Here is a 25,998-nt window from a genome sequence, read left to right on the forward strand (position 1 = left end):
TGGCCATTCCCTAGGGCAGTGAGCATTCTGCCATTCATATACACCAAAAGCAAAACGTGGAGGAGAACCATCTTGCATGAAAATAAAATCCTCTTTGTTAAATGAATTATTCCTGCGTGATTTTAAAGTATTCGATCATTTTGGCAATTTGGCAATGATTGGAATGAAATGTATTCCTAAAATTGCACGTTATATATTTTATACAACGCTTTTTTCATTCATTCATTCATTCATTCATTCATTCATTCATTCATTCATTCATTCATCTTCCTAACCGCTTGATCCTCACTAGGGTCCCGGGACGCTTTTTGTGACAAATATTATTTCCATGACCACAATCAAAAAACAATCTGAATGTTTAGAGATGGTTAATTATTCTGAAAGAAAGCAAATTTACAAAGAGTGATACAAGTTGATCTTGAATTCATCTGTCAGAAAAATGCCTTCAATGGGAGGCTTTAAATAAATGCTGTTCTGCTCCAGTATGCCTTTCCTGTGTTTTAAAATTTTACAATTGGTTTGCATCATATTTAACCCAGTGTATCCAAAAAGTCTCTCGGCTGTAGATTTTGACAAAGATATGCCCACCTTCTTTAGATTACTATGGACTTTTCTATCCATCAATTGATAATTGATTCATTTTACAATCAAACCCTTGTGATTGTGTATTGAGACAAAATCACAAAAACTATGGCAGTGTCTAAATACTTCCGGACCAAACCGTATATGTGTATAACACACATTAACACATATTTAGTTACCTACCAGTGTGGTTGTACACCACATCAGTTATACACAGTATGTTCCATTCTTTCTTCAACTTCTCCACCAATGCCCCCACATCAGTCCAGCTATAGTTTTGGCCATCTGGGCTGAACTCAGGGCTAAAGGTAAGCTGGTCTGCCAAGGAGTAACATGACCTGGATTCTCCTAGCGTCTGCATAGGCGTGAAATGGATCATGTTGTACCCTAGAAAATAAAATAAACATATACATCGCTCACATATCACATTGTATAGCTTGACTGCCACACTTCCGGAAAAAGAAAACAGCAACACAGCAAAAGCAGGGGTGAAAATGAATCAATTTTCCAGGTAACAACAGTGGCAGTTCGGGGGGGGGGGGGGGCAACGGGGGCCAGTGCCCCTGTAGCACCGATTCTGGCCCCCCCTGTGGCCGCCCCTCCGAGCACAGATTACGCAGTTGTGCCAAGTCGCCGATGCGAAAGGTGGAACCAAAGTGCGTGATTTAACATTCTAGTCGGACCCTCTCGTGCGCTGCGCCACTTAAAAATGAGCGGGAAAATGAGAAGCAGTCCGCAGAGAAGGAAATTACCACGACACGAGTGATATTTGTGTGTGTGTGCGTGTGTGTATCAGTGAGTGTGTGCGTGTGTGTATGCGTAACTTTTTTAGTCCATCCATCCATCCATCCATCTTCTACCGCTTATCCGGGGCCGGGTCGCGGGGGCAACAGCTTTAGCAGGGAAGCCCAGACTTCCCTCTCCCTAGCTACTTCTTCCAGCTCTCCCCGGGGGATCCCGAGGCGTTCCCAGGCCAGCTGGGTGACATAGTCTCTCCAGCGTGTCCTGGGTCTTCCTCGGGGTCTCCTCCCGGTGGGACATGCCCGGAACACCTCACCAGGGAGGCGTTCAGGGGGCATCCGAATCAGATGCCCAAGCCACCTCATCTGGCTCCTCTCGATGTGGAGGAGAAGCGGCTCGACTCTGAGCCCATCCCGGATGACCGAGCTTCTCACCTTATCTCTAAGGGAGAGCCCGGACACCCTGCGGAGAAAACTCATTTCGGCCGCTTGTATCCGGGATCTCATTCTTTCGGTCACGACCCATAGCTCGTGACCATAGATGAGGGTTGGAATGTAGATCGACCGGTAAATTGAGAGCTTTGCCCTTTGGCTCAGCTTCTTCTTCACCACGACAGACCGATACAACGTCCGCATCACAGCAGACGCTGCACCGATCAGCCTGTCAATCTCTCACCCCCTCCTGCCCTCACTCGTGAACAAGACCCCAAGATACTTAAACTCCTCCACTTGGGGCAAGATCTCCCCCCGACCCGGAGGGGGCACTCCACCCTTTTCCGACTGAGGACCATGGTTTCAGATTTGGAGGTGCTGATTTTCATCCCAACCGCTTCACACTCGGCTGCGAAATGCTCCAGTGAGAGTTGGAGAGCCCTGTTTGAAGGAGCCAACAGCACCACATCTTCTGCAAAAAGCAGGGATGCAATACTGAGGCCACCAAAACGGACCCACTGAACGCTTCGGCTGCGCCTAGAAATTCTGTCCATAAAGGTTATGAACAGAATCGGTGACAATGGGCAGCATTGGCGGAGTCTACCCTCACTGGAAACGATTCCGACTTACTGCCAGCAATGCGAACCAAACTCTGACATCGGTGGTATAGTGACCGAACAACCCGTATCAGGGGGTTCAGTATCCCATACCCACGAAGCACCCCCCACAGAACTCCTTGACGGACACAGTGAAATGCCTTCTCCAAGTCCATAAAACACATGTAGACTGGTTGGGCGAATTCCCACATACCCTCGAGAACCCTGCTAAGGGTGTAGAGATGGTTCACTGTTCCACGGCCGGGACGAAAACCACACTGCCCCCCATCAATCTGAGGCTCGACTTCCTGACAGACCCTCCTCTCCAGCACCCCTGAATAGACCTTACCAGGGAGGCTGAGGAGTGTGATTCCTCTGTAGTTGGAACACACCATCCGGTCCCCATTTTTAAAAGGAGGGACTACCACCCCGGTCTGCCAATCCAGAGGCACTCTCCCCGTTGACCATGCAATGTTGCAGAAGAGCCCCACAACATCCAGAGCCTTGAGGAACATCCAGAGCCTTGAGGAACTCCGGGCGGATCTCATCCACCCCTGGGGCCTTGCCACCGAGGAGCTTTTTAACCACATTGTGACTTCAACCACAGAGATAGGAGAGCCCACCTCAGGGTCCTCAGACTCTGCTTCCTCCAAGGAAGACCTGTTGGTGGAGTTGAGGAGGTCTTCGAACTACTCTGCCCACCGGTTCACAACGTCCCGAGTGGAAGTCAGCAGCGCCCCATCCCCACTGTACACAGTGTTAGTGGTGCAGTGCTTCCCCCTCCTGAGACATCGGATGGTAGACCAGAATTTCCTCGAAGCCATCCGGAAGTCGGCTTCCATGGCCTCACCAAACTCTTCCCACGCTCAGGTCTTTGCCTGAGCGACCACCGAAGCTGCGTTCCGCTTGGCCAGTCGATACCCATCAGCTGCCTCTGGGGTCCCACAGGCCATAAAGGCTCGATAGGACTCCTTCAGCTTGACGGCATCCCTTACTGCTGGTGTCCACCAGTGAGTACGGGGGTTGCCGCAACGACAGGCACCAACCACCTTCCAGCCACAACTCAGATTGGCCGCCTCAACAATAGAGGTACTGAACATGGTCCACTCTGACTCAATATCCCACACCTCCCCCGGAACATGGGAAAAGCTCTGTCAGAGGTGGGAGTTGAAACTCCTTCTGACATAGGATTCCGCCAGAAGCTCCCAACAAACCCTCACAATACGTTTGCGTCTGCCAGGACGAACCGGCATCTTCCCCCACCATCGGAGCCTACTCACCACCAGGTGGTGATCAGTTGACAGCTCTGCCCCTCTCTTCACCCGAGTGTCGAAAACATGCGGCCGCAAATCCGATGATACAACCACAAAGTCAATCATCGAACTACGGCCCAGGGTGTCCTGGTGCCAAGTGCGCATATGGACACCCTTATGTTTGAACAAGGTGTTCGTTATGGACAGTCCGTGACGAGCACAGAAGTCCAAGAACAAAACACCGCTCGAGTTCTGATGGGGGGACCCATCCCGCCACCTGAAGGCGGAGGGAGGCAACCCTCTCGTATACCGGTGTGAACCCCAATGTACAGGCACTGAGCAGGGGGGCAATGAGCATGCCCACACCTGCTCTGCGCCTCTCACCGTGAGCAACTCCACAGTGGAAGAGAGTCCAACCCCTCTTGAGAGGACTGGTACCAGAACCCAGGCTGTGTGTGGAGGCAAGTCCGACTATATCCAGTCGGAACTTCTGTGCCTCACACACCAGCTCGGGCTCCTTCCCTGCCAGAGAGGTGACATTCCATGTCCCAAGAGCTAGCTTCTGCAGCCGAGGATCGGACCGCCAGGGTTCCCGCCTTTGGCTGCCGCCCAGCTCACATTGCACCTGACCCCTTTGACCCCTCCCACGGTTGGTGAGACCATGAGAAGGGGGACCCATGTTGCCTCATTGGGCTGAGCCCGGCCGGGCCCCATGGGTGTAGGTCGGCCACCAGGTGCTCGCCAAAAGCCCCACCTCCAGGCCTGGCTCCAGAGGGGGGGCCCCGGTGACCCGCGTCCGGGGAAGGGAAACTGAGTGCCATTGATTTTATTTATTATAAGGGGCTTGTGAGCCATGTTTTGTCTGGTCCCTTACCTAGGACCTGTTTGCGATTGGTGACCCTGCCAAGGGCATAAAGCCCCAGATAACTTAGTTCCTAGGATCATTGGGACACACAAACCCCTCCACCACGGTCAGGTGACGGCTCATGGAGGGGTCATAAAATTTCATTGTATTTAATTTGATAAATATAGGATTTGTGGGTGGCGGCCCGGCAGTCCGGTGGTTAGCACGTCGGCTTCACAGTGCAGAGGTACCGGGTTCGATTCCAGCTCCGGCCTCCCTGTGTGGAGTCTCTCCGGGTGCTCCGGTTTCCTCCCACAATACAAAAAACATGCGTGGCAGGCTGATTGAACACTCTAAATTGTCCCTAGGTGTGAGTGTGAGCGTGGATGGTTGTTCGTCTGTGTGTGCCCTATGATTGGCTGGCAACCGATTCAGTGTGTCCCCCACCAACTGCCCGGAGACAGCTGGGATGGGCTCCAGCACCCCCCGCGACCCTAGTGAGGATCAAGCGGTTCGGAAGATGAATGAATGAATGAATGGATTTGTGGGTTCCGTATATTTTGATCTAGTAATAATTCAAATTGTTTTTTTTTGTAGTTTTAGAATAGGGAGTGTGTTTGTTTTACAGGCATTTCCTATATATACATATTTCCACACAGTAGGTCATATATGGTAATAATAATGAAAGTATAATGTGTACAAAGATCTCTTATTTAGCACATCCTTGGTTTTGTAGAGAATCCCTACGGTATTGGCTATTTTTCTTTTTACGTTATCGATATGTGGCTTCCAACATAGTTTTGAGTCTATTACTAAGCCGAGAAACTTGGTTTCATACGCTCTTTCTTTCTTTCTTAATTGAGTTTACCATAATTTATGCTTGGTGTTTGATTGGTCTTGTGCCAAAAACGATTAACTTAAATTTTTTTCAAGTTAAGTGACAATTTATTTCTGTCAAACCATTTTTTTAATTTGTTTAATTCATTTTCTAGAGTTGTCAGGAGCTGTTTCAGATTTATTCCAGAACAGTAGAAAGTTGTATCATAAGCAAATAGGACACATTTAAATTGTTTTGAGACTTTGCAGATATCATTTATATATGTAACGGAGTGATATATTGCGGTTATTAAATTATGACGGAAGTGACGCAACAGCGCACGGTATGGCACCAGCCTCCCGCCGTAGTTCAGGTAGAGCTACCAGGGAAGTCACAGGGTAAGTCGGGTTTCATTAACGGTCCGGATTCATTCTAGTTTCATTACAATATTTCACTTTGTTCTCCCTTTTTCTACGGCGCGGTGTATTTAATTAGTTCCCGGATTTGTTCCGAGTCCACATTGCTTTTTGTGTCGTCATTTAATTTAAGTTTTATCGAATGAAAGTTTTTACCCATTGAGTTAACAGGTGGGTTTTCTTTGTTGCGCAGTTATTTACTCGACTGAAAAGCCCCGTGACTTCACCTATCTTGGCATACTGTGTTGCAGGTAATGCTTCTTTCCTTTTCATTGTACTCTACATAGTTTTTCGTGTTGTTTTTCATTTGACTATTAATGTGGCTGGCGTGTACCCGCGCGGTTCGTCGCGGCCGCCATTACTGTGCATTGTGCAGCCGTTCTGCTGCGTGTGATGCGTTCAGTGGCGTCATGTAGATACCAGTGAATGTGTTTTTTTTTTTGTCCTTTTCTTTGTAAATAGTTAATATACGATCACCTATGTTGTATATTTCGTTTTGTTATGCTTTTAGTTTCTTATGGATGATGTTTAGTTCAGGTAGAGCTACCAGGGAAGTCACAGGTTATTTACTCGACTGAAAAGCCCCGTGACTTCACCTATCTTGGCATACTGTGTTGCAGACAATAAAAAGAAAAGAAAAGCCACATCCTAGTGTCTGGTATTCTTGAGGCGGCAGCGACGTGGAGCTTGAGACCATCATAGTGGTGACCCCCGTCACATTGGTGCCGTGACCCGTCGATCACAAGTTGACTCTCCACTTCGGACCGGGACCACGACGCTGTGCTGCTTCTTCATATCACTAGGTGGACAGTGTGTGCTCATGTTCTGCAATTAGTGTGTTCTCATCTCAACTGCTGTTTTACGATTGGTGTACTTTACTGCATTTTTTCTCTTACTCTGTTTTTTTTGTGAAGTCTCTAGATGAGCTCCTTGCAAGGAACGTTTAGCACACCTTTGAATAAGTGTGTTGGTAGAGGTAGAGGGATCCCGACCGTGTTGCGGTTTAGTAGTCCTGTTCAGAGTTGTGTAGTTCGTGCAGAGGGGAATGGGCGGGTTCTAGCTGAGGCCGCTTCAGTTAGTGGGGACAGAGTTCCTTCCCAGACCCAGTGCAGTGTACCTATGCCAGGCACACAGGTTACTGATTTCGCGACGACAGATCCCTTTCCCCCGTCACCTGACATAGTTGGTCAGATGAGTGACATAATAAGACATGTTGGCCAGCAGCTGGCAGATAGCATTGTTGCACAACTCAGCCCTACGCATAAAGTCGGCACGAATAACAACTCAGTCTTACATGACACGGCCGTTGACACATCCGCACGAAGCCTTGACTCATCACAAGTTCTGCTCGTACCGCACAGGAAAGTTCGTGAACCTCCAGCTTTCAAGGGGGATAACACTGATGTAGTTAATGTGCATGAGTGGGAAGACCTGATGAGGAATTACATGAGGAGAGCAAATGTAGCTCCTGAGCATCAGGCAGAGGAAATCCTCATGAACCTCAGGGGTAGAGCTAGAGATGTTGTTAAAGTTAGCACAAGAAACGGTGCAGTTGATGTTACTCGGAACCCAGATGCCATCTATGGCCTTCTTCGTAAACATTTTGCGACTGTCCCATGTTCGCCTCTCCCTCTAGCGGATTTTTACTCTACGCTTCCCGAGAATAATGAGGACGCATATGACTATTGGTTGAGAATTAACAATGCAGCTGAGATTGCCGCTGACCGTCTCAGAGGACAGGGCAGACATTTGGACTGTTCTTCTATTGATGTAACACGGATGTTTATCAAGAATTGCCCATCCAAGGATCTTTCCATGACATTCAGGTCGAAAACAATAGACAAGTGGTCGGCAGTTGAGGTCCAGGCTATACTGGATGAGTACCAGACAGAGATGAGTTCAAGGACCTCTGCATCAGCTGTGGTGAGCGGGAAGCCCGCTGAGCATGTTTATGTGAACAAAGTTGAGATGCTGCCGGACACAGCGGACAAAGATGACGGTCGGATAGCCCACCCAGCCAGGGCGCCCGACTCCGCGGCTCTTGAGCGTGTCATTTCCATGCTGGAGAGAGTCTTGTTGCAGGGGGCTAATCCTTCCTCCACTTCTGGCGCTGGTAGACGTAGGCCAAGGCTCCCTATGGTTGAAGGTTTGAATAATCTCCCATGTGCTGTCTGTGATAACCCCGACCATTCTGCGCTCGTTCACTGCCGCGAAAAGAGACTTTGCTTTTTGTGCTTCTCACCCGATCATTCCAGAGGCAACTGCCCCACGCAGGCACGGCCCTCGCAGTCACCACTGTCGGGAAACTAATGTGTCCGCATCCAAGGGAGTGCGATGTGGATGAAGTTAGCAACCCTCCCGATAGTTTGACAGATGATTTAGAATCAGTATTGGAGTCACTCACTTCCAGTGTCCCCACAGAGAAGACGATCGTCTTTCAGGGCGCTCACAAGGTTCTGAAGTCGGATAGTTTGTTTTACACTACTGCCACAATAGCTGGTGTTTCCCTGGCTGCGATGATTGACAGCGGCTCCACTGGATGCACTTTGAGTGAGTCGGCTATGGCACGATTGTTGGTGTTCGATCCAGACATGAAACGTTACCCTGCAGACGACGTTGTCATTGTTGGATGTGGAGGTCATCGGGTGACGCCTTCGGCTATATGCGATGTGGAAATCGTGGTGTATGATTGCAAGTTAGCTGTGCCTATGTTTGTGGTGCCTGGACAGACCGATGATGTAATTCTGGGCAGTAATGCCATTAAGAAAATTCTCCATCTGATGAGGAAGACTGAAGGCTACTGGCGGCTCATGTCAGAGCCCGGCAGCATCGTTGACGATGACTCTCACCACTTTTTCTCTCTCCTTTCTAACACGGAGAGATGGAGGGGTGTAACTGTACCTGACAAAGTTGGCACGCTGAAGTTACGGCAGTGTGTGATGTTACAACCGAGGAGTGAACATCTTGTTTGGGCTAAGCTCCCCGCCTCCGCACTGATGTCGGTTGGCAGCACAGTCATAGTTGAGCCAACTCAATCAAGGTGTAGATCCAGGAAGATTCTGGTTGGCAGGGTTATCGCACCGATGTGGGGCGATGGATGGCTGCCAGTGAGAGTCATCAACCCCTCTGGTGAACAAGTGGTATTGAAGAGAAACGCAAAGTTAGCAGATGTGTTTCCTTGCATTGCTGCTGAAGACTTGTCTGAGCCCGACAACGTCCAAATTTTCTCTCAATCTGTTATGCATGCCGCGAAGCCAAGGTCCAAAGAAGACATTAAGATTGCATTGGACAAGCTTGGGCTACACGATCTGGACCTGGATGCGTGTGCTGTGTCTGACATGTGGAGGGACAGACTTTTCCAAATCATTGAGAGGTATGAATCAGTCTTTTCACGGGACAAGATGGACTGTGGGGAAGCCTCTGACTTTGTGCACAAGATACACCTGGTGGATGAGAGGCCATTCCGCCTGCCTTACCGGAGAGTGCCGCCGAGTCAATATGAGAAGCTGAGGATGACTCTCAATGAGATGGACGAAAAGGGCATCATTCGGAAATCCACTAGCGAATATGCGTCACCATTGGTTCTAGTGTGGAAGAAGAATGGGGATTTGCGCATCTGCACGGATTTCAGGTGGCTTAATGCGAGGACACAGCGGGATGCCCACCCACTACCCCATCAGGCTGATGCCCTTGCCGCACTTGGGGGAAATGTCTTCTTCTCCACCATGGATCTCACCTCAGGATTCTATAACGTGCCCCTATTTGAGGATCACAAGAAGTACACTGCTTTTTCGTCTCCTTTTGGCCTGCACGAATATAACCGGATGCCACAGGGTTTATCGAACAGCCCGGCTACATTCATGCGGATGATGCTTTCCATTTTTGGTGACAAGAACTTCACGAGCCTTTTGTGCTATCTTGACGATCTCATGGTCTTTGGTCCGACAGAGCAGATTGCGCTTGAGCGGTTGGAAATGGTCTTCTCCCGTTTGAGGAACCATAATCTCAGGCTAGCGCCGAAGAAGTGTCACTTTCTTCGGAGATCTGTGAAGTTCCTCGGCCATGTCATCTCCGAGTCAGGGGTGCAGACGGATCCCGGAAAGGTGGAAGCTATAAACAGGGTGCAGGTGTCTGACTTGATGGATAGTGATGGCCTCACTCCCTCGCAGAAGAAGATTAGGTCTTTCCTGGGGATGGTGCTGTATTATCAGCACTTCATTGAGGACTGCTCCGTCAAGGCCAAACCCCTGTTTAAGCTCCTTTCCGGTCAGAAGACTGGTGGTAAAGCCAGACGAAGGGCGAAACCTGCATTGGATGCTTCAAGTCATGTGAATATGAGACCGGATGACTGGACCACTGAGTGTCAAAGTGCCTTTGACATTTTGAAGCACGATTTGTCGCACAGTGTAACGTTGGCCCATCCCGACTTCGGGAAACCTTTCATCCTTGCTGTTGATGCATCATTTGACGGCATCGGGGCCGTCCTTTCCCAGCTCCAACCTGGTGACAAGGTTGCGAGGCCAGTGGCTTTTGCGAGTAAAACGTCGCGAGCCCAGTTGAACTATCCTGCTCACAGGCTTGAATTCCTTGCTTTGAAGTGGGCTATTTGTGACAAGTTTTCTCACTGGCTGAAAGGCAGACACTTTACTGCCTGGTCTGACAACAACCCCTTGACCTATATTCTGACCAAGCCCAAGCTAGATGCCTGCGAACAAAGATGGGTGTCGAAGCTGGCGGCTTATGACTTTGACCTGAAGTACGTTCCAGGACCCAAGAACACGGTTGCTGATGCCCTGAGTCGAGAACCCTTCGTCCAGTCTTGTGTGAGTCATCGTCTTGTGAAAGAGCCCTACCTGTCCTTACTGAATGAGGTCCAAGGTGTTTTTAATGAGACGGTGCAGGATGCTCTTCGTTTGTCCAACAACTGTCAGGTCGTTCATACGGCTGGGGATTACGATGGAGGTGGTCCCAAGGGGGAAGCTCCCGATCTGTTGTCTGAAAGTGCCATTGGTGCAGAGGAGGTGTCTGCAGTTTTGGATGTCCATCAGGCTGGTGGTGTCTCTCGGCTCCGTGGAGCGACCCCATTGTCACTACAGCTACCTGAAGAGGATCCTTCCATTGTCATTCCCCATAGCCAGTTACGCGATATGCAGCAGCAAGATGCTACAATCAGCAGAGTACTCTTCTATGTTCGTCGGCATATGAGACCCACTGCACGCGAGAGAGCAGCTGAGTCGAGCTGTGTGCTTATGTTGTTGAGGCACTGGAAGAAGCTGAAAGTCCGTGATGGGACTCTATACAGAGTTAGGAAAGATCGCCACACAAACCGTAAGGTCTTCCAGTTTGTCATACCTGGGTCTCTGAAGCATCAAGTTCTGCGTGGAGTTCATGACACAGCTGGTCATCAGGGCTGTTCGAGGACGCTCTCTCTGGCGAGTGAAAGGTTCTTTTGGACTGGGATGGAAAACGATATCACAAAGCATGTGAGGCAATGCCAGAGATGCATCGTGGGTAAGACCCCTGAGCCAGACGCCCGGGCACCCCTGGAGAACATCCGCACTTCCTCTCCAATGGAACTGGTGTGCATCGATTTCTGGACAGCGGAGTCGGGTGACAAGAAAACCACTGATGTCCTTGTTGTGACAGACCATTTCTCAAAGTTGGCTCTTGCCTTCCCCTGCAGGAACCAGTCAGCAAAGCAGGTTGCCCGCTGCCTGTGGGATAAGTTTTTCTGCATCTACGGGTTCCCCCAAAGGATCCATTCGGATCAGGGAGCTAACTTTGAGAGTAGACTTATCAAGGATCTTCTCGAGTTGGCGGGTGTGCACAAGTCCCACACGACGCCGTATCACCCCATGGGTAATGGGATTGCGGAAAGATTTAACCGGACTCTTGGGGGCATGATCAGAACACTTCCCCCGAAGTCCAGGTCCAAATGGCCACAGATGTTGAACATGCTGACTTTCTGCTATAACTGCACAGTACATGAGACCACGGGCTTTGCACCATTTTACCTGATGTTTGGACGAGTCCCTCGCTTGCCCATTGACATTATGTTCCATCATGTTTTGGAGAATGCCAATGTTGTTAGTCACAATGAGTTTGTGAGCAACTTGAAGAAGGATCTCTCTGAGGCCGCACGGATTGCTCAACAGCATGCACTCAAGGAACAGACCCGTCACGCCCGGATCTACAACCGCAAAGTCAAGGGCTCGCCGTTAGCTGTCGGTGACAGGGTGCTACTAGCTAATCGAGGCGAGAAGGGAAAAAGGAAAGTTGCGGATCGTTGGGACTCGACCCCTTATGACGTAGTGTCTGTGAGGCCATCGATCAATGTGTACAGGATCCGGGACGGTGCCACAGGCAGAGAGAAGGTCGTACACAGGAACTTACTGCTCCCAGTTGACTTCTTGACGTTCTCAGGTCAGATGGGGTACGGGTCATGTTCAGATGGGTCGGAAATGGATGCATGTTGTGGGAGTGACAAGAGCTCAGTTTGTGATGATCAGGAGGACGCTCACCTGCACACTGAGAACTGGCTCATGCAGTCACCAATTCAGGCCGAAGTAGAACATGAATGCTTCTCTGTGGAACCCGGCTCTGTTGTTGCGCGTCAAGAGGACGTCAGTGAGAGAGGTCAGTCAGTGGGCCATGACATCTACACACAGACTGAACCGTTGACAGACCCGGTGCTTGACATTATACACTCGTCTTCCGACTCCCCCCCTATTGAGACTGAACTAGAGGAGGTAGTTTGCACACAACCTCAGGTTGCGCAGGGCCCTGTCACTTTCACAAGGTGCGGTAGAACAGTTAAGCCCCCTGTTAGGCTTTTATGCGAGATGTCCTATCAAAGTGTCGGGCTGCCAACATCGATATGGGTTTAGTACGACCATTTAATTCATTTTTTGTTGCTAATGATGTGCCTTTTGTCACCGTTATATCTTAATGGCTCTTTATTAATGGGTGTTGTTATGTGCAGTTTTGTGAAATGTAAATGGCATTTCATCTGGTCTGTGATGTGAATGGATTTTGGTACCGATCTGTTCCTTCACGCTTCTCTAAGAAGAATTCCTGTTATTGACTCTCTTGCACATGCTTGCCCGATAGCCATGGTTTTTGTCTGGTTGTCTTTCTGCTGTCTTTCATGTGTTGCCTCACTTCTGCATAATTTAAGGGGGGTGTATGTAACGGAGTGATATATTGCGGTTATTAAATTATGACGGAAGTGACGCAACAGCGCACGGTATGGCACCAGCCTCCCGCCGTAGTTCAGGTAGAGCTACCAGGGAAGTCACAGGGTAAGTCGGGTTTCATTAACGGTCCGGATTCATTCTAGTTTCATTACAATATTTCACTTTGTTCTCCCTTTTTCTACGGCGCGGTGTATTTAATTAGTTCCCGGATTTGTTCCGAGTCCACATTGCTTTTTGTGTCGTCATTTAATTTAAGTTTTATCGAATGAAAGTTTTTACCCATTGAGTTAACAGGTGGGTTTTCTTTGTTGCACAGTTATTTACTCGACTGAAAAGCCCCGTGACTTCACCTATCTTGGCATACTGTGTTGCAGGTAATGCTTCTTTCCTTTTCATTGTACTCTACATAGTTTTTCGTGTTGTTTTTCATTTGACTATTAATGTGGCTGGCGTGTACCCGCGCGGTTCGTCGCGGCCGCCATTACTGTGCATTGTGCAGCCGTTCTGCTGCGTGTGATGCGTTCAGTGGCGTCATGTAGATACCAGTGAATGTGTTTTTTTTTGTCCTTTTCTTTGTAAATAGTTAATATACGATCACCTATGTTGTATATTTCGTTTTGTTATGCTTTTAGTTTCTTATGGATGATGTTTAGTTCAGGTAGAGCTACCAGGGAAGTCACAGGTTATTTACTCGACTGAAAAGCCCCGTGACTTCACCTATCTTGGCATACTGTGTTGCAGACAATAAAAAGAAAAGAAAAGCCACATCCTAGTGTCTGGTATTCTTGAGGCGGCAGCGACGTGGAGCTTGAGACCATCATAGTGGTGACCCCCGTCACATATACAGTATAAGATTAATAGTTTTGGACCAAGCACTGACCCCTGAGGAATTCCATGAGTGATTTTCAGTTGATTTTTTTTTTTTTTATTGTTGAGCTGCACACACTGATATCATGATATGATAAATAACTTTTTATCAATTTATAAGCTACACCTCTCATGCCATATCTTTCTAGTTTATTCAATAATATACAATGACCAATTGCAAAAGCTTTTTTTAGATCTCGGAAAATCCCAACAGTAAATTTGTTGTTGTCTATATTAGTGGCTATTGCTTCGACAAACTCCATAACTGCCATTGAGGTGGTCTGTTTTTCCCTGAAGCCATATTGATTCTCACTTAACAGCGCATGTTTTTGTACAAAACTATCAAGTCTGCTCGAGAATAGTTTTTCTAATATTTTTGAGAATTGTGGGAGTAGTGATATTGGTCTATAATTTGTAAACAAATGTCTTTCTTCACTTTTATAAATTGGAATAACTTCAGCAATTTTCATTTTTGATGGAAAGATACCAGCTTTCAATGACAGGTTGCACATGTGCGTGAAAGGTCGCACTACAAATTCGAAACTCTGTTTCATTATTGTCGTATCAATATTAAAGCAATCAATTGACTTTTTATTTTTAAAAGTTCTTACAATGTTTGATACATCTTGTTTTACAGCAGTAAGGAACATCGTGAAGAAGTTTTTTTCTACGTATCTATTTCAAACAAGTTTGTTGGATCAGGAATTAGTTTTGCTAGGTTACTGCCAATATTGACAAAGTACTCATTAAATTAAATTGCTCTTTCTGCAGTTTTTTCAATAACATTATTTTTGCCTTTGATAAAATACTCTGGATAATCCACTTTTTAGGACTATTTCTGATTACTTGATTAAGTATTTTCCATATTTCTTGTGTGTTACTTTTATTCTGCTCTAATAGCGCATGATAATGGTCTCTCTTACTGGTTCTTATAATATTTACTAGTTTATTTTTATAGCTCTTATATATTTTTGTCTACCTCTTCAGTTCTCATCCATCCATCCATCCATCTTCTACCGCTTATCCGGGGCCGGGTCGCGGGGGCAACAGCTTTAGCAGGGAAGCCCAGACTTCCCTCTCCCTAGCTACTTCTTCCAGCTCTCCCCGGGGGATCCCGAGGCGTTCCCAGGCCAGCTGGGTGACATAGTCTCTCCAGCGTGTCCTGGGTCTTCCTCGGGGTCTCCTCCCGGTGGGACATGCCCGGAACACCTCACCAGGGAGGCGTTCAGGGGGCATCCCAATCAGATGCCCAAGCCACCTCATCTGGCTCCACTCGATGTGGAGGAGAAGCGGCTCGACTCGGAGCCCCTCCCGGATGACCGAGCTTCTCACCTTATCTCTAAGGGAGAGCCCGGACACCCTGCGGAGAAAACTCATTTCGGCCGCTTGTATCCGGGATCTCGTTCTTTCGGTCACGACCCATAGCTCGTGACCATAGGTGAGGGTTGGGACGTAGATCGACCGGTAAATTGAGAGCTTCGCCTTTCGGCTCAGCTCCTTCTTCACCACGACAGACCGATACAACGTCCGCATCACAGCAGACGCTGCACCGATCCGCCTGTCGATCTCTCGCTCCCTCCTGCCCTCACTCGTGAACAAGACCCCAAGATACTTAAACTCCTCCACTTGGGGCAAGATCTCCCCCCCGACCTGGAGGGGGCACTCCACCCTTTTCCGACTGAGGACCATGGTTTCAGATTTGGAGGTGCTGAATTTCATCCCAACCGCTTCACACTCGGCTGCGAAACGCTCCAGTGAGAGTTGGAGAGCCCTGTTTGAAGGAGCCAACAGCACCACATCATCTGCAAAAAGCAGGGATGCAATACTGAGGCCACCAAAACGGACCCCCTCAACGCTTCGGCTGCGCCTAGAGATTCTGTCCATGAAAGTTATGAACAGAATCGGTGACAAAGGGCAGCCTTGGCGGAGTCCTACCCTCACTGGAAACGATTCCGACTTACTGCCGGCAATGCGGACCAAACTCTGACATCGGTGGTATAGTGACCGAACAGCCCGTATCAGGGGGTTCGGTACTCCATACCCACGAAGCACCCCCCACAGAACTCCCCGAGGGACACGGTCAAACGCCTTCTCCAAGTCCACAAAACACATGTAGACTGGTTGGGCGAATTCCCACATACCCTCGAGACCCCTGCTAAGGGTGTAGAGCTGGTCCACTGTTCCACGGCCGGGACGAAAACCACACTGCTCCTCCTCAATCTGAGGCTTGACTTCCTGACGGACCCTCCTCTCCAGCACCCCTGAATAGACCTTACCAGGGAGGCTGAGGAGTGTGATCCCTCTGTAGTTGGAACACACCCTCCGGGCCCCCTTTTTAAAAAGAGGGACTACCACCCCGGTCTGCCAATCCAGAGGCACTCTCCCCGTTGACCACGCGATATTGCAGAGGCGTGTCAACCAGGACAGCCCCACAACATCCAGAACCTTGAGGAACTCTGGGCGGATCTCATCCACCCCTGGGGCCTTGCCACCGAGGAGCTTTTTAACCACATCGGTGACTTCAACCACAGAGATAGGAGAGCCCACCTCAGAGTCCCCAGGCTCTGCTTCCTCCAAGGAAGGCATGTTGGTGGAGTTGAGGAGGTCTTCGAAGTACTCTGCCCACTGGTTCACAACGTCCCGAGTTGAAGTCAGCAGCGCCCCATCCCCACTGTACACAGTGTTCGTGGTGCACTGCTTCCCCCTCCTGAGACGTCGGATGGTGGACCAGAATTTCCTCGAAGCCGTCCGGAAGTCGGCTTCCATGGCCTCACCGAACTCTTCCCATGCTCGGGTTTTTGCCTCGGCGACCACCGAAGCTGCGTTCCGCTTGGCCAGTCGGTACCCGTCAGCTGCCTCTGGGGTCCCACAGGCCATAAAGGCTCGATAAGACTCCTTCTTCAGCTTGACGGCATCCCTTACTGCTGGTGTCCACCAGCGAGTACGAGGGTTGCCGCCACGACAGGCACCAACCACCTTACGGCCACAACTCAGATTGGCCGCCTCAACAATAGAGGCACGGAACATGGTCCACTCGGACTCAATGTCCCCCGTCTCCCCCGGAACATGGGAAAAGCTCTGTCTGAGGTGGGAGTTGAAACTCCTTCTGACAGGGGATTCCGCCAGACGCGCCCAACAAACCCTCACAATACGCTTGGGTCTGCCAGGACGGACCGGCATCTTCCCCCACCATCGGAGCCTACTCACCACCAGGTGGTGATCAGTTGACAGCTCCGCCCCTCTCTTCACCCGAGTGTCCAGAACATGCGGCCGCAAATCCGATGACACGACCACAAGGTCGATCATCGAACTACGGCCTAGGGTGTCCTGGTGCCAAGTGCACACGTGGACACCCTTATGTTTGAACAAGGTGTTCGTTATGGACAATCCGTGACGAGCACAGAAGTCAAATAACAAAACACCACTCGGGTTCAGTTCGGGGGGGCCGTTCCTCCCAATCACGCCCCTCCAGGTCTCACTGTCATTGCCCACGTGAGCATTGAAGTCCCCCAGTAGAACAAGGGGGTCCCCAGCAGGAGTACTCTCCAGCACACCCTCCAAGGACTCCAAAAAGGGTGGGTATGCTGAGCTGCTGTTTGGTGCATATGCACAAACAACAGTCAGGACCCGTCCCCCCACCCGCAGGCGGAGGGATGCAACCCTCTCGTCCACCGGTGTGAACCCCAATGTACAGGCACTGAGCCGGGGGGCAATAAGTATGCCCACACCTGCTCTGCGCCTCTCACCGTGAGCAACTCCAGAGTGAAAGAGAGTCCAACCCCTCTCGAGAGGACTGGTACCAGAACCTAGGCTGTGTGTGGAGGCAAGTCCGACTATATCCAGTCGGAACTTCTCTGCCTCACACACCAGTTCGGGCTCCTTCCCTGCCAGAGAGGTGACATTCCATGTCCCAAGAGCTAGCTTCTGCAGCCGAGGATCGGACCGCCAGGGTCCCCGCCTTTGGCTGCCGCCCAGCTCGCATTGCACCCGACCCCTTTGACCCCTCCCACGGGTGGTGAGACCATGAGAAGGGGGACCCACGTTGCCTCTTCGGGCTGAACCCGGCCGGGCCCCATGAGTGTAGGCCCGGCCACCAGGCGCTCGCCAACGAGCCCCACCTCCAGGCCTGGCTCCAGAGGGGGGCCCCGGTGACCCGCGTCCGGGCAAGGGAAACTGGGTACCATCGATTTTATTTGTCATAAGGGGCTTTGTGAGCCGTGCTTTGTCTGGTCCCTCACCTAGGACCTGTTTGCCATGGGTGATCCTGCCAGGGGCATAAAGCCCCAGACAACTTAGCTCCTAGGATCATTGGGACACACAAACCCCTCCACCACGGTAAGGTGACGGCTCACGGAGAGGACCTCTTCAGTTCTCAAATTTATAAACAATTTATATAAATTGTTTTTCTTTTTACATGCGTTTTCTATGCCTTTCGTTATCCATGGCTTACTTGGGTCTTTCTACTTTTTGGAAACTTTAGTTAATGGAAAATGTTTATCAAATAGGGAGATTATGGTAGACTGAAATACAACAAACGCTGTATTTCGGTCTTCGTTTGAGTAGACCTCGATCCAGTTTTGTTTTTCTAGGTCTTGCTTAAAAGCATCCATGGAGCGTTGGGTTCTTAGTCTTATTTCTGATATGTGAGTTGTTGACTTTGTTTTTCTATCAAAATAATTATGAAAAACTGCAAAGACAAGTAGATGTTCACTTATATCATTAATGAGAAGTCCACTTTCCATTTTATGATCAATCTTATTTATAAATATGTTATCTATCCGTTATCTCTGGCCGTGTCAACTGTTATTCATCTAGGTTTCAGGATTACTGGGAAAAGGCTGTTGCTGTACATAGTATTTATTAAGTCAGTTGTTTTTTTGTGTCCGTTTGGGTTTCATAAGTCAATGTTAAAGTCACCACACATTATTCGTGTTTTCTTATGTTAAATAAAAGGGAAATAAAGCAAAGAAACAAAAAAAAATTTTGCTTCGTTTCTTTTTCAGTTGCTGCCATGAATTGGACTGGTGAGCATTACACTTTCATTGGGGAAACGTTTATCAAGACAAACGAATCTGTAACTGCAACACAATGAGCGTTCCATTTGCACTTCAATTTTGGTAGACATGATCCCGTACCAGCTCAAAACACGATCTTGGGTTACCAACTTCAGAGCTACTGGTCTCTGCATTGAAACGAAAATCAACAGGCCGACCTTGCACCGCCGAAACTCCACTTAATTTTTAAAACATAATGAAAAAGAATGGCATTATATGTACTTTTCAAAAATAAAGACACTTTTTTGGTTTCTTTATTTTATTTAACCGACAAATGTCAGATCATTTTGCCTGGCCCTGTAGTATGGGACCTTTGTCTGTTAGCTTTTTTCTCATGCTGCTTTTGGTCTGGACTCCACCAAGGCTCCTCTATGTCACCCACTCTGTTCGGAACCTTTACGGACAGAATTTGTAGGCACAGCCAAGGCAATCAGCAGGTCCAGTTTGGTGGGCTCAGTATTGTGTCTCTGCTCTTAGCAGATGATATGGTTTACATTTTGCACCACGGCGATCTCCAACTCTCACTGGAGCACTTCGCACCCGAGTGTGAAGCGGTTGGAATCAAAATCGGCACTTCCAAATCAGTTGGAAAAGGGTGGAGTGCTCTTTCTACGTTGGGGATGAGATCCTGCCCCAAGTGGAGGAGTTCAAGTATCAGACTGTAATGGGCAAAATGTTCTGCTTAAAAAGACATCACACACATACCTGACTCCTTTGCAACTTGCAATCGGGCTGGCCAGTCATCTAGGTGACCCAAACACTTGGATAAATAGGTCTGAATGCTGATGCAGTCTAATGGGAGGACGCGGTTCTCTGATCCAGCACGAAGAATTGGGTTGACAACAAAGTAGCCTCCTCCAGATTTCTCTGCATCTCTGTGGGCGGGGGGATTATTTTTCTTTTAGAGTGTAACCTCCATAAATTCTTAAAACATCAAGAGGTAACTGGCCCAAATTGATGCCAGTAAAGCTTCATATTTACAGTTCATTGCTTCAGCGCTTCAGTGGTATGAGAGGAAAAAATATGTGTTGTACAATAAAAAACCAAACATTCCAGTTTGTGAAGAAGCACACTATTCATTGACTTTGCGAAAGAAGAAACAAGAATAGATAATGAGCAGCAGCTTGCATACACTGTCGTCGCCACCAATTTATAAAATATAGACACTATATTTTTTTGATGACAGCAGAGATTTTCTTTTGTACCAGTATGTTCGCATCATCGCTGAACCCCTGTCAAACAAACATGAATGTTCATTTCATAAATTCAGTTTGACTTAGTCTGCACTATTCATAAAATCAAACTAACCAACAAATGTCAATGAATGGTCATTTCCCCTGACCCAGCTTCTATTTGAGTTCTAAAAAAAACGTTGGGCTTGCATTTAGAAATTGTCCAAGATCTCCATCCATCCATTTTCTGATCGGCTTTATCCTTACAAGGGTTGCAGGGGTGCTGGAGCCTATCGGAGCCGTCTTTGGGCAGTAGGCGGGGGACACCCTGAACCAGTTGCCAGCTAATCGCAGGGCACACAGAGAAGAACAACCATACGCACTCACACTCATACCTACGGACAATTTAGAGTAATCCATTAACTTGCCACGCATGTTTTTGGAATTTCGGAGGAAACCGGAGTACCCGGAGAAAACCCACTGAAAGAAAACCAATTACCGTATTTGTTATATTGTCACAGTTTTATCTGCTTATAAATGACGGCCATTTAATTGCTTTGGGGGGAAAAATGCCAAATTCAAGTTTTTTTAATTAATTTGATGATGACTCGGTAGCCCGGAGAAAATCCATGCAGGCCTGGTTCACTATTCTTTCAAGTGACAATTTCTGCAATTTTGCTGATGCATTCCTGGTGAGCACCAACATGTAACTTCAAATTTGCTGCTCAAAATCAAAACTAAAAAAGGAAACACATTCCCTGCCATATTTAAGATTTGTTCATTACTTGTATTCATAAAGTGTTGTGTAAATGTGATAAAAAGCTGTTGATTCTTACCTCAAACAGTGATAATGAAGTCCCACACTGTTTACTATATATGGGTTATGAATGTATTTTATTATATAAAGTGGATGTCTATTTACAGTTTATACAATATACAGTTTCATGAGGTAGAATACTTTATTTTATCTTCATTTTAAGCTTTTTAGCAAGTGCTAAAAGCTTATTGGTCCTCTCCGTATTTTTCCACTCTATTTTTAGCCAACTCCTCTTGTTTTTACATATGCTCCAGGCTGTTGAAAAGCGCTTGAGATCGAGTAGTTACTTTTCAGTAGAAATGTCTGTTTTCGGTGTTTCACCGAGCTTGCGTGACTCTGTAAAGCTTTCCATCCTCACGATCCGTCTAGATCAGGTGTCACCAACATTTTTGAGGGTGAGAGCAACTTCATGTGTACCGATTGTGTGAAGGGCTACCAAATTGATACACGTCTGAAATAAAATATTTGTCCAAAATACCTTCAATAATATGAGGATGTGTTATTTTTAATACTTGATGATTTAAATTGTCAGACTTTGATCGTGTTTCGAAATGTCTCACAGTACTGCCAATGTTTGCATTTTTAAATCATAATTTCTACTAGCAAATCACAATGTCCAGGCACTGGCGGGCTACTCAAGTGGTCTTCACGGGCTACCTGGTGCCCGCGGGCACCATGTTGGTGACCACTGGTCTAGATCAAGGGTGCCCATTAGGTAGATCCTGATCTACCGGTAGATCTAAGACAGGTCCCAAGTAGGTCCGAGGAGTGTCGAGAAGAAAAAAAACCAACAACCATGTTTGTGTCTTTGAACATCTCAGTAATATATTTTTTTGTGTTAATATACACTGCACACTAATAATCAGTGTCAGTCTCATTTTCACAAAAAAATATTAAAAAAATTAAATAAAGCAGGTAAACCTTAAATTTACAGTGGCGCGTGATTACATCACCAGAAGTTGTTAGCGATCAGAGCTGTTGCGCTAAATCTTTTATCGTCATGATTCTCATTCAGAGTTTGCTTCGTGTTCAATTCACCGAGGGCACGAGCAAAGAATAGGAATCTAGGAGGGCCCAGCGAAGCACTTTAAAACGGTACGTGTGAGCTACGATAGTTAACAGGCTGCAAAAGTGCGTCGCATGCCTGTATTTCAGGCTGTTTCTCATTATGGCGTGCGCACGGACGCGCGCGCGTGTGTGTGTATGTGTGCGTGTGTGCGCGTGTGCGTGTGTGCGCGTGTACGCGTGCGCAACGCAAGGCGAGCGGCGCTCAGGGAAGATCCCGGGAGGTTAGTTGATCGAAAAGTAGATCTTCGATCCAAAAAGTTTGGGCACCCCTGGTCTAGATTGACATCATCTCACACTGTACACAGAGCCTTACCGGCGACATCGAGCTTTTTCACGAAATCCGACACAATCACAATGGTTCCTCTTTACCATTTCCTACTAGGGACACTGTCAGCTTTCTATCCAACCAGTCCCAAAAACATGTTTTTCAGATCTGCATCTGTCTGTCGCACTTGAGCTTCGTCGCGAGTCTCGATAACATTCGGCATTCGCGAGAAAGGGGTTTAGTGCGAACGGATTGGTTGTGATTTGCATTTGCCAATATGGCGACCAATCACAACAAGTAAAACATTCGTTTTAGTCCATATAGAAAGTAACGACAAACTAACGCTTCGCGATAAAAGATGGGATTCAAAATGGATGCATACAAATGTTACTTGTAAACATTACGAGCCCCGAATCTGCCGAAGACAAGTCCGGACCCCCCCTGCCCCATTATTTTTTTAAAGAATTTGGAACAATATAAAATAGGTACATTTTGACTGGAAAAAATGCGGAATTCCGCCAAAAAAGCGGAAAAATCTCATCCCTGACACAGAACCCAACACGCCAACCACAGGACCACCAGACCGCCTGTGCAAGATCTCACAATTTTTAATTGGCATGTTTTAACATAGCGGCTGGGAATTGGGAATCACACCCCGCAGTGTGAACGTAGCCTTCGTCTATCAGACCACAACGTTTAGCTGCCAGGATGAAAATTAAATGAACATGTACCGTATTTTCACGACTATAAGGCGCCATTAAAAGTCTTAAATTTTCTCCAAAATGGACAGGACGCCTTATGGTGCGGAGCGTCCTTTATATGCGCGGAGTTCCAAAATCTGACTGACGGCCGACACGCTGTTTATATAGAGAAAAGGCGGAAGTGACTGTGGCCAGGCATGGAAAGAAGTCGGCCAATCAGGGAAGGGTGGGCGTGTATATATACATATATGGAGAGGGAGAAAGAGAGAGGGAGAGGGAGAGAGAGGACAGGCAAGCTAGTCCGCCAATGGTGAAGGGTGGGCGTGTTGGACGCTAAAGGGACCTCAAGCCAGTACCAACACTTGTATAGAGTGTGGCAATGTGCATTGTTGCAAAACAACTCCGGTTTTGGTTTCTAAGAACCCCTGAAAATAAATTCGACAAAAAGACACGCCTACGAAGCTCAGTTCAAACTTAAAGCCACCGGTTATGCTTTTGAGGACTTTGATGGATTTCTGGGTGATGATTGATCGATAAACGTGAGAACATTGTACGATGGCTAAATAAAATACACCCGAACTCAGTTCTGCTTTCGTTGCCTTTTTAAAAACGTGTTTTTAGCTTATCTGTATATCTTGGCATGCTACCGTATGCTTCAAGCTAACGTGTTAGAGTGCGCGCATGCATGCCGTATGTTTAAGCTGGCGTATGTTTTACCACTGTAAAACTGCGGCCATTAGTACGATGCGTCCTGTGTATGTGTAAAATACAGAAATGTCACCCATTAATGAGACTGCGGCCATTGGTACGGTGCGTCGAATAGTCGTGAAAATACGGTAATATTCTTCACCTTGCCCTTCAGTATATTAGGTGGACTGCTTTGATTTCCATGGAGGACTTCGAAATCAGCGGTAAATGTTGCGATTGCGGAATTGTGGAGTGATGGGCGCGACTAATTAGGGCAGCAATCTACTGTACATGCAATTAATTACACACCGTACCACCAAAAGACTCATTGTTATCTCATCATTCTTCAGCAGACTGCCGCAGGTTTCAAATTTTCGCACTCTCACGCACACACACACTTTTAATAACAAAATTAAGGTCAAATACGGTCAACTATTTATATGGGTCACTCGGAGGATCCAATGGAATAAGGACTTTTCCGTGCCTAATCAATCATCAATCATTTGCCCCAAATTATTGGCTAAAAGTTGATCAAGATGGTAAACAACTGATACTGCAATTTAGTCATGAATAAAATGCATCATTTGTATTCTGACAGTTAATTTACAGTGGAATCTTACCCAAATCCAAAGCAGTACTGATAAGAACCGGCCACCTTGATATCCAGAAGGCAAAACTTATCAGAGTCATCCTCACGTCCTGTTGGGTTGTTCCAGGTTAAAACACGGAAAGTGTTTCGTTCAAACCGCTGTCCTTCAGGCGGGTAGTTGGTTTGCACTGTAACTCTCCTGCCCTGAAGACTTGGACCCAGACGGAACTGGAGCTCAAAACCTGAGGAAGTAAAAATATATTAACTCTCTGAAAGGATAGGAACGTACATCGACTGGTAAATCGATAGCTTTGCCCTCTGGCTCAGGTCCCTTTTGACCATGACTGACCGATAATATCCGCAATATTGCCTCCGCTGCACCAATCCACCTGCAGATCTCCGGCTCCATGGTCTCCTTACTTGTGAACCAAAGCCAGAGGGGCAGATCTCAAGCCCGACATGGAGAAGGCACTCAAGTCTTTTCTGACTGAGAACCACAATCTCAGATTTGGAGGCGCCGATTCTCACCCCACCCGCTTCACACACGGCTGTGAACCGATCCATGATTTCATGATTTCAATATCAATCAAAATTATGTTTTTCTATAATCGCCTAGTCCATCGACATGTACACTTCAAATCACTGAAGAAGACGTGTTACGTTCTCAGAATACATGACAAACTACACGTACATATGCAAATAACAATCTCACAAGAGTTTTGCTAGGGAGAGAAAAACTTGTAGTGGACAAAAAGACTGAAAAAAACATACACAGCTTAGTTGGCCAGATTTGGAAGAATTCTGATTCTGATCTGCAAATACACGATTCCAAGCAGGGGGAGGAGGGGTTGTTTTGTTTTGTGAGGCTGCCATGATGCACGCCACTGAAGAGCAAAAAAAAAAAAATCTGAACTACAGTAATTCCTCATTTATCGCGGTTAATGGGGTCCAAAACCACCCGCGATAAATGAAAATCCGTGAAGTAGCGACCGATTAACATATACAGGTTAATTCTTTTTTGCTAAGTCCGCAAAAAGTCTGCAAACAGTCCAGAAGCTGCAAAACAACAGCGAGTCACATAGAGCAACATATACAGTACTGTACTCCATGTATATGGAAAAGAAATTTATTTATAGAAATTTGTTTATATTTATTTTTTTACGAATGTTTGAAAAAATCCACGATGCACCGAATCCGCGATAAACAAACTGCGAAATTAATACCAATAACTGGAATATGAAGACATAATTTGAATTTTAAATGACAGCAAAGTTTACCTTGATCAAGTCTGAATAGGGTCCTCTCTAAATTTTCTTTGTCATTGAGTATCAGCACTCTGATCTGCTTCAAGTCTTGGGGCAGCATTTTGCGTAATTTGATCCTGGTCACCTGTAAAAAGAACATTTTGCATATTTATCATATATATCCATCCATTTCCAATCCGCTTTACCCTCACAAGGGCCGCAGGGGGTGCTGGAGCTAACCCAGCCGTCTTCGGGCAGTAGAATGGGGACACCCTGAACCTGTTGCCAGCCAATCGCAGGGCACGCAGAGACGAACAACCATCCGTGCTCACACTCATATCTATCTAGGGACAATTTTGAGTGTTCAATCGGACTGCCACGCATGTTTTTGGAATGTGGGAGGAAACCGGAGTACCCAGAGAAAACCCACTGAAAGAAAACCAATTACTGTATTTGTTATATTGTCGCAGTTGGAGGAAACCGGAGTACCCAGAGAAACCCATGCAGGCCCGGGGAGAACATGCAAACTCCACACAGGGTGGCCGGAGCTGGAATTTAAGTTGACGTGCTAACCACTGGACTACCGGGGCGCCCTCATACATACATATACATTATATAGTGTATATATATATGTATGTATGTATGTATGTCATGTTCC

At 47.3% G+C, this 25,998-nt stretch overlaps 1 protein-coding gene across 2 annotated transcripts in view; it reads right to left on the reverse strand.

Moving 5' to 3' along the window:
- agla (amylo-alpha-1, 6-glucosidase, 4-alpha-glucanotransferase a) overlaps positions 1-25,567 on the reverse strand; it is a 123,896-nt gene extending 98,329 nt beyond the window's left edge. Inside the window, exons 1-4 of one of the 2 annotated variants that reach the window (XM_052088360.1) lie at positions 25,374-25,567; positions 24,128-24,338; positions 19,503-19,672; positions 766-969 (exon numbers count right to left, since the gene is read on the reverse strand). In XM_052088360.1, the coding sequence (XP_051944320.1) occupies positions 766-969; positions 19,503-19,672; positions 24,128-24,338; positions 25,374-25,500 (712 nt within the window). In that variant the 5' untranslated portion in view covers positions 25,501-25,567. The remainder of the gene's footprint in view (positions 1-765; positions 970-19,502; positions 19,673-24,127; positions 24,339-25,373) is intronic. The other variant, XM_052088359.1, reaches the window with a different exon arrangement.
- Positions 25,568-25,998: the final 431 nt, after the last annotated feature.

The sequence above is a fragment of the Hippocampus zosterae genome, chromosome 15 (assembly GCF_025434085.1).
Source record: "Hippocampus zosterae strain Florida chromosome 15, ASM2543408v3, whole genome shotgun sequence".
In the NCBI taxonomy this organism is placed as follows: Eukaryota; Metazoa; Chordata; class Actinopteri; order Syngnathiformes; family Syngnathidae; genus Hippocampus; species Hippocampus zosterae.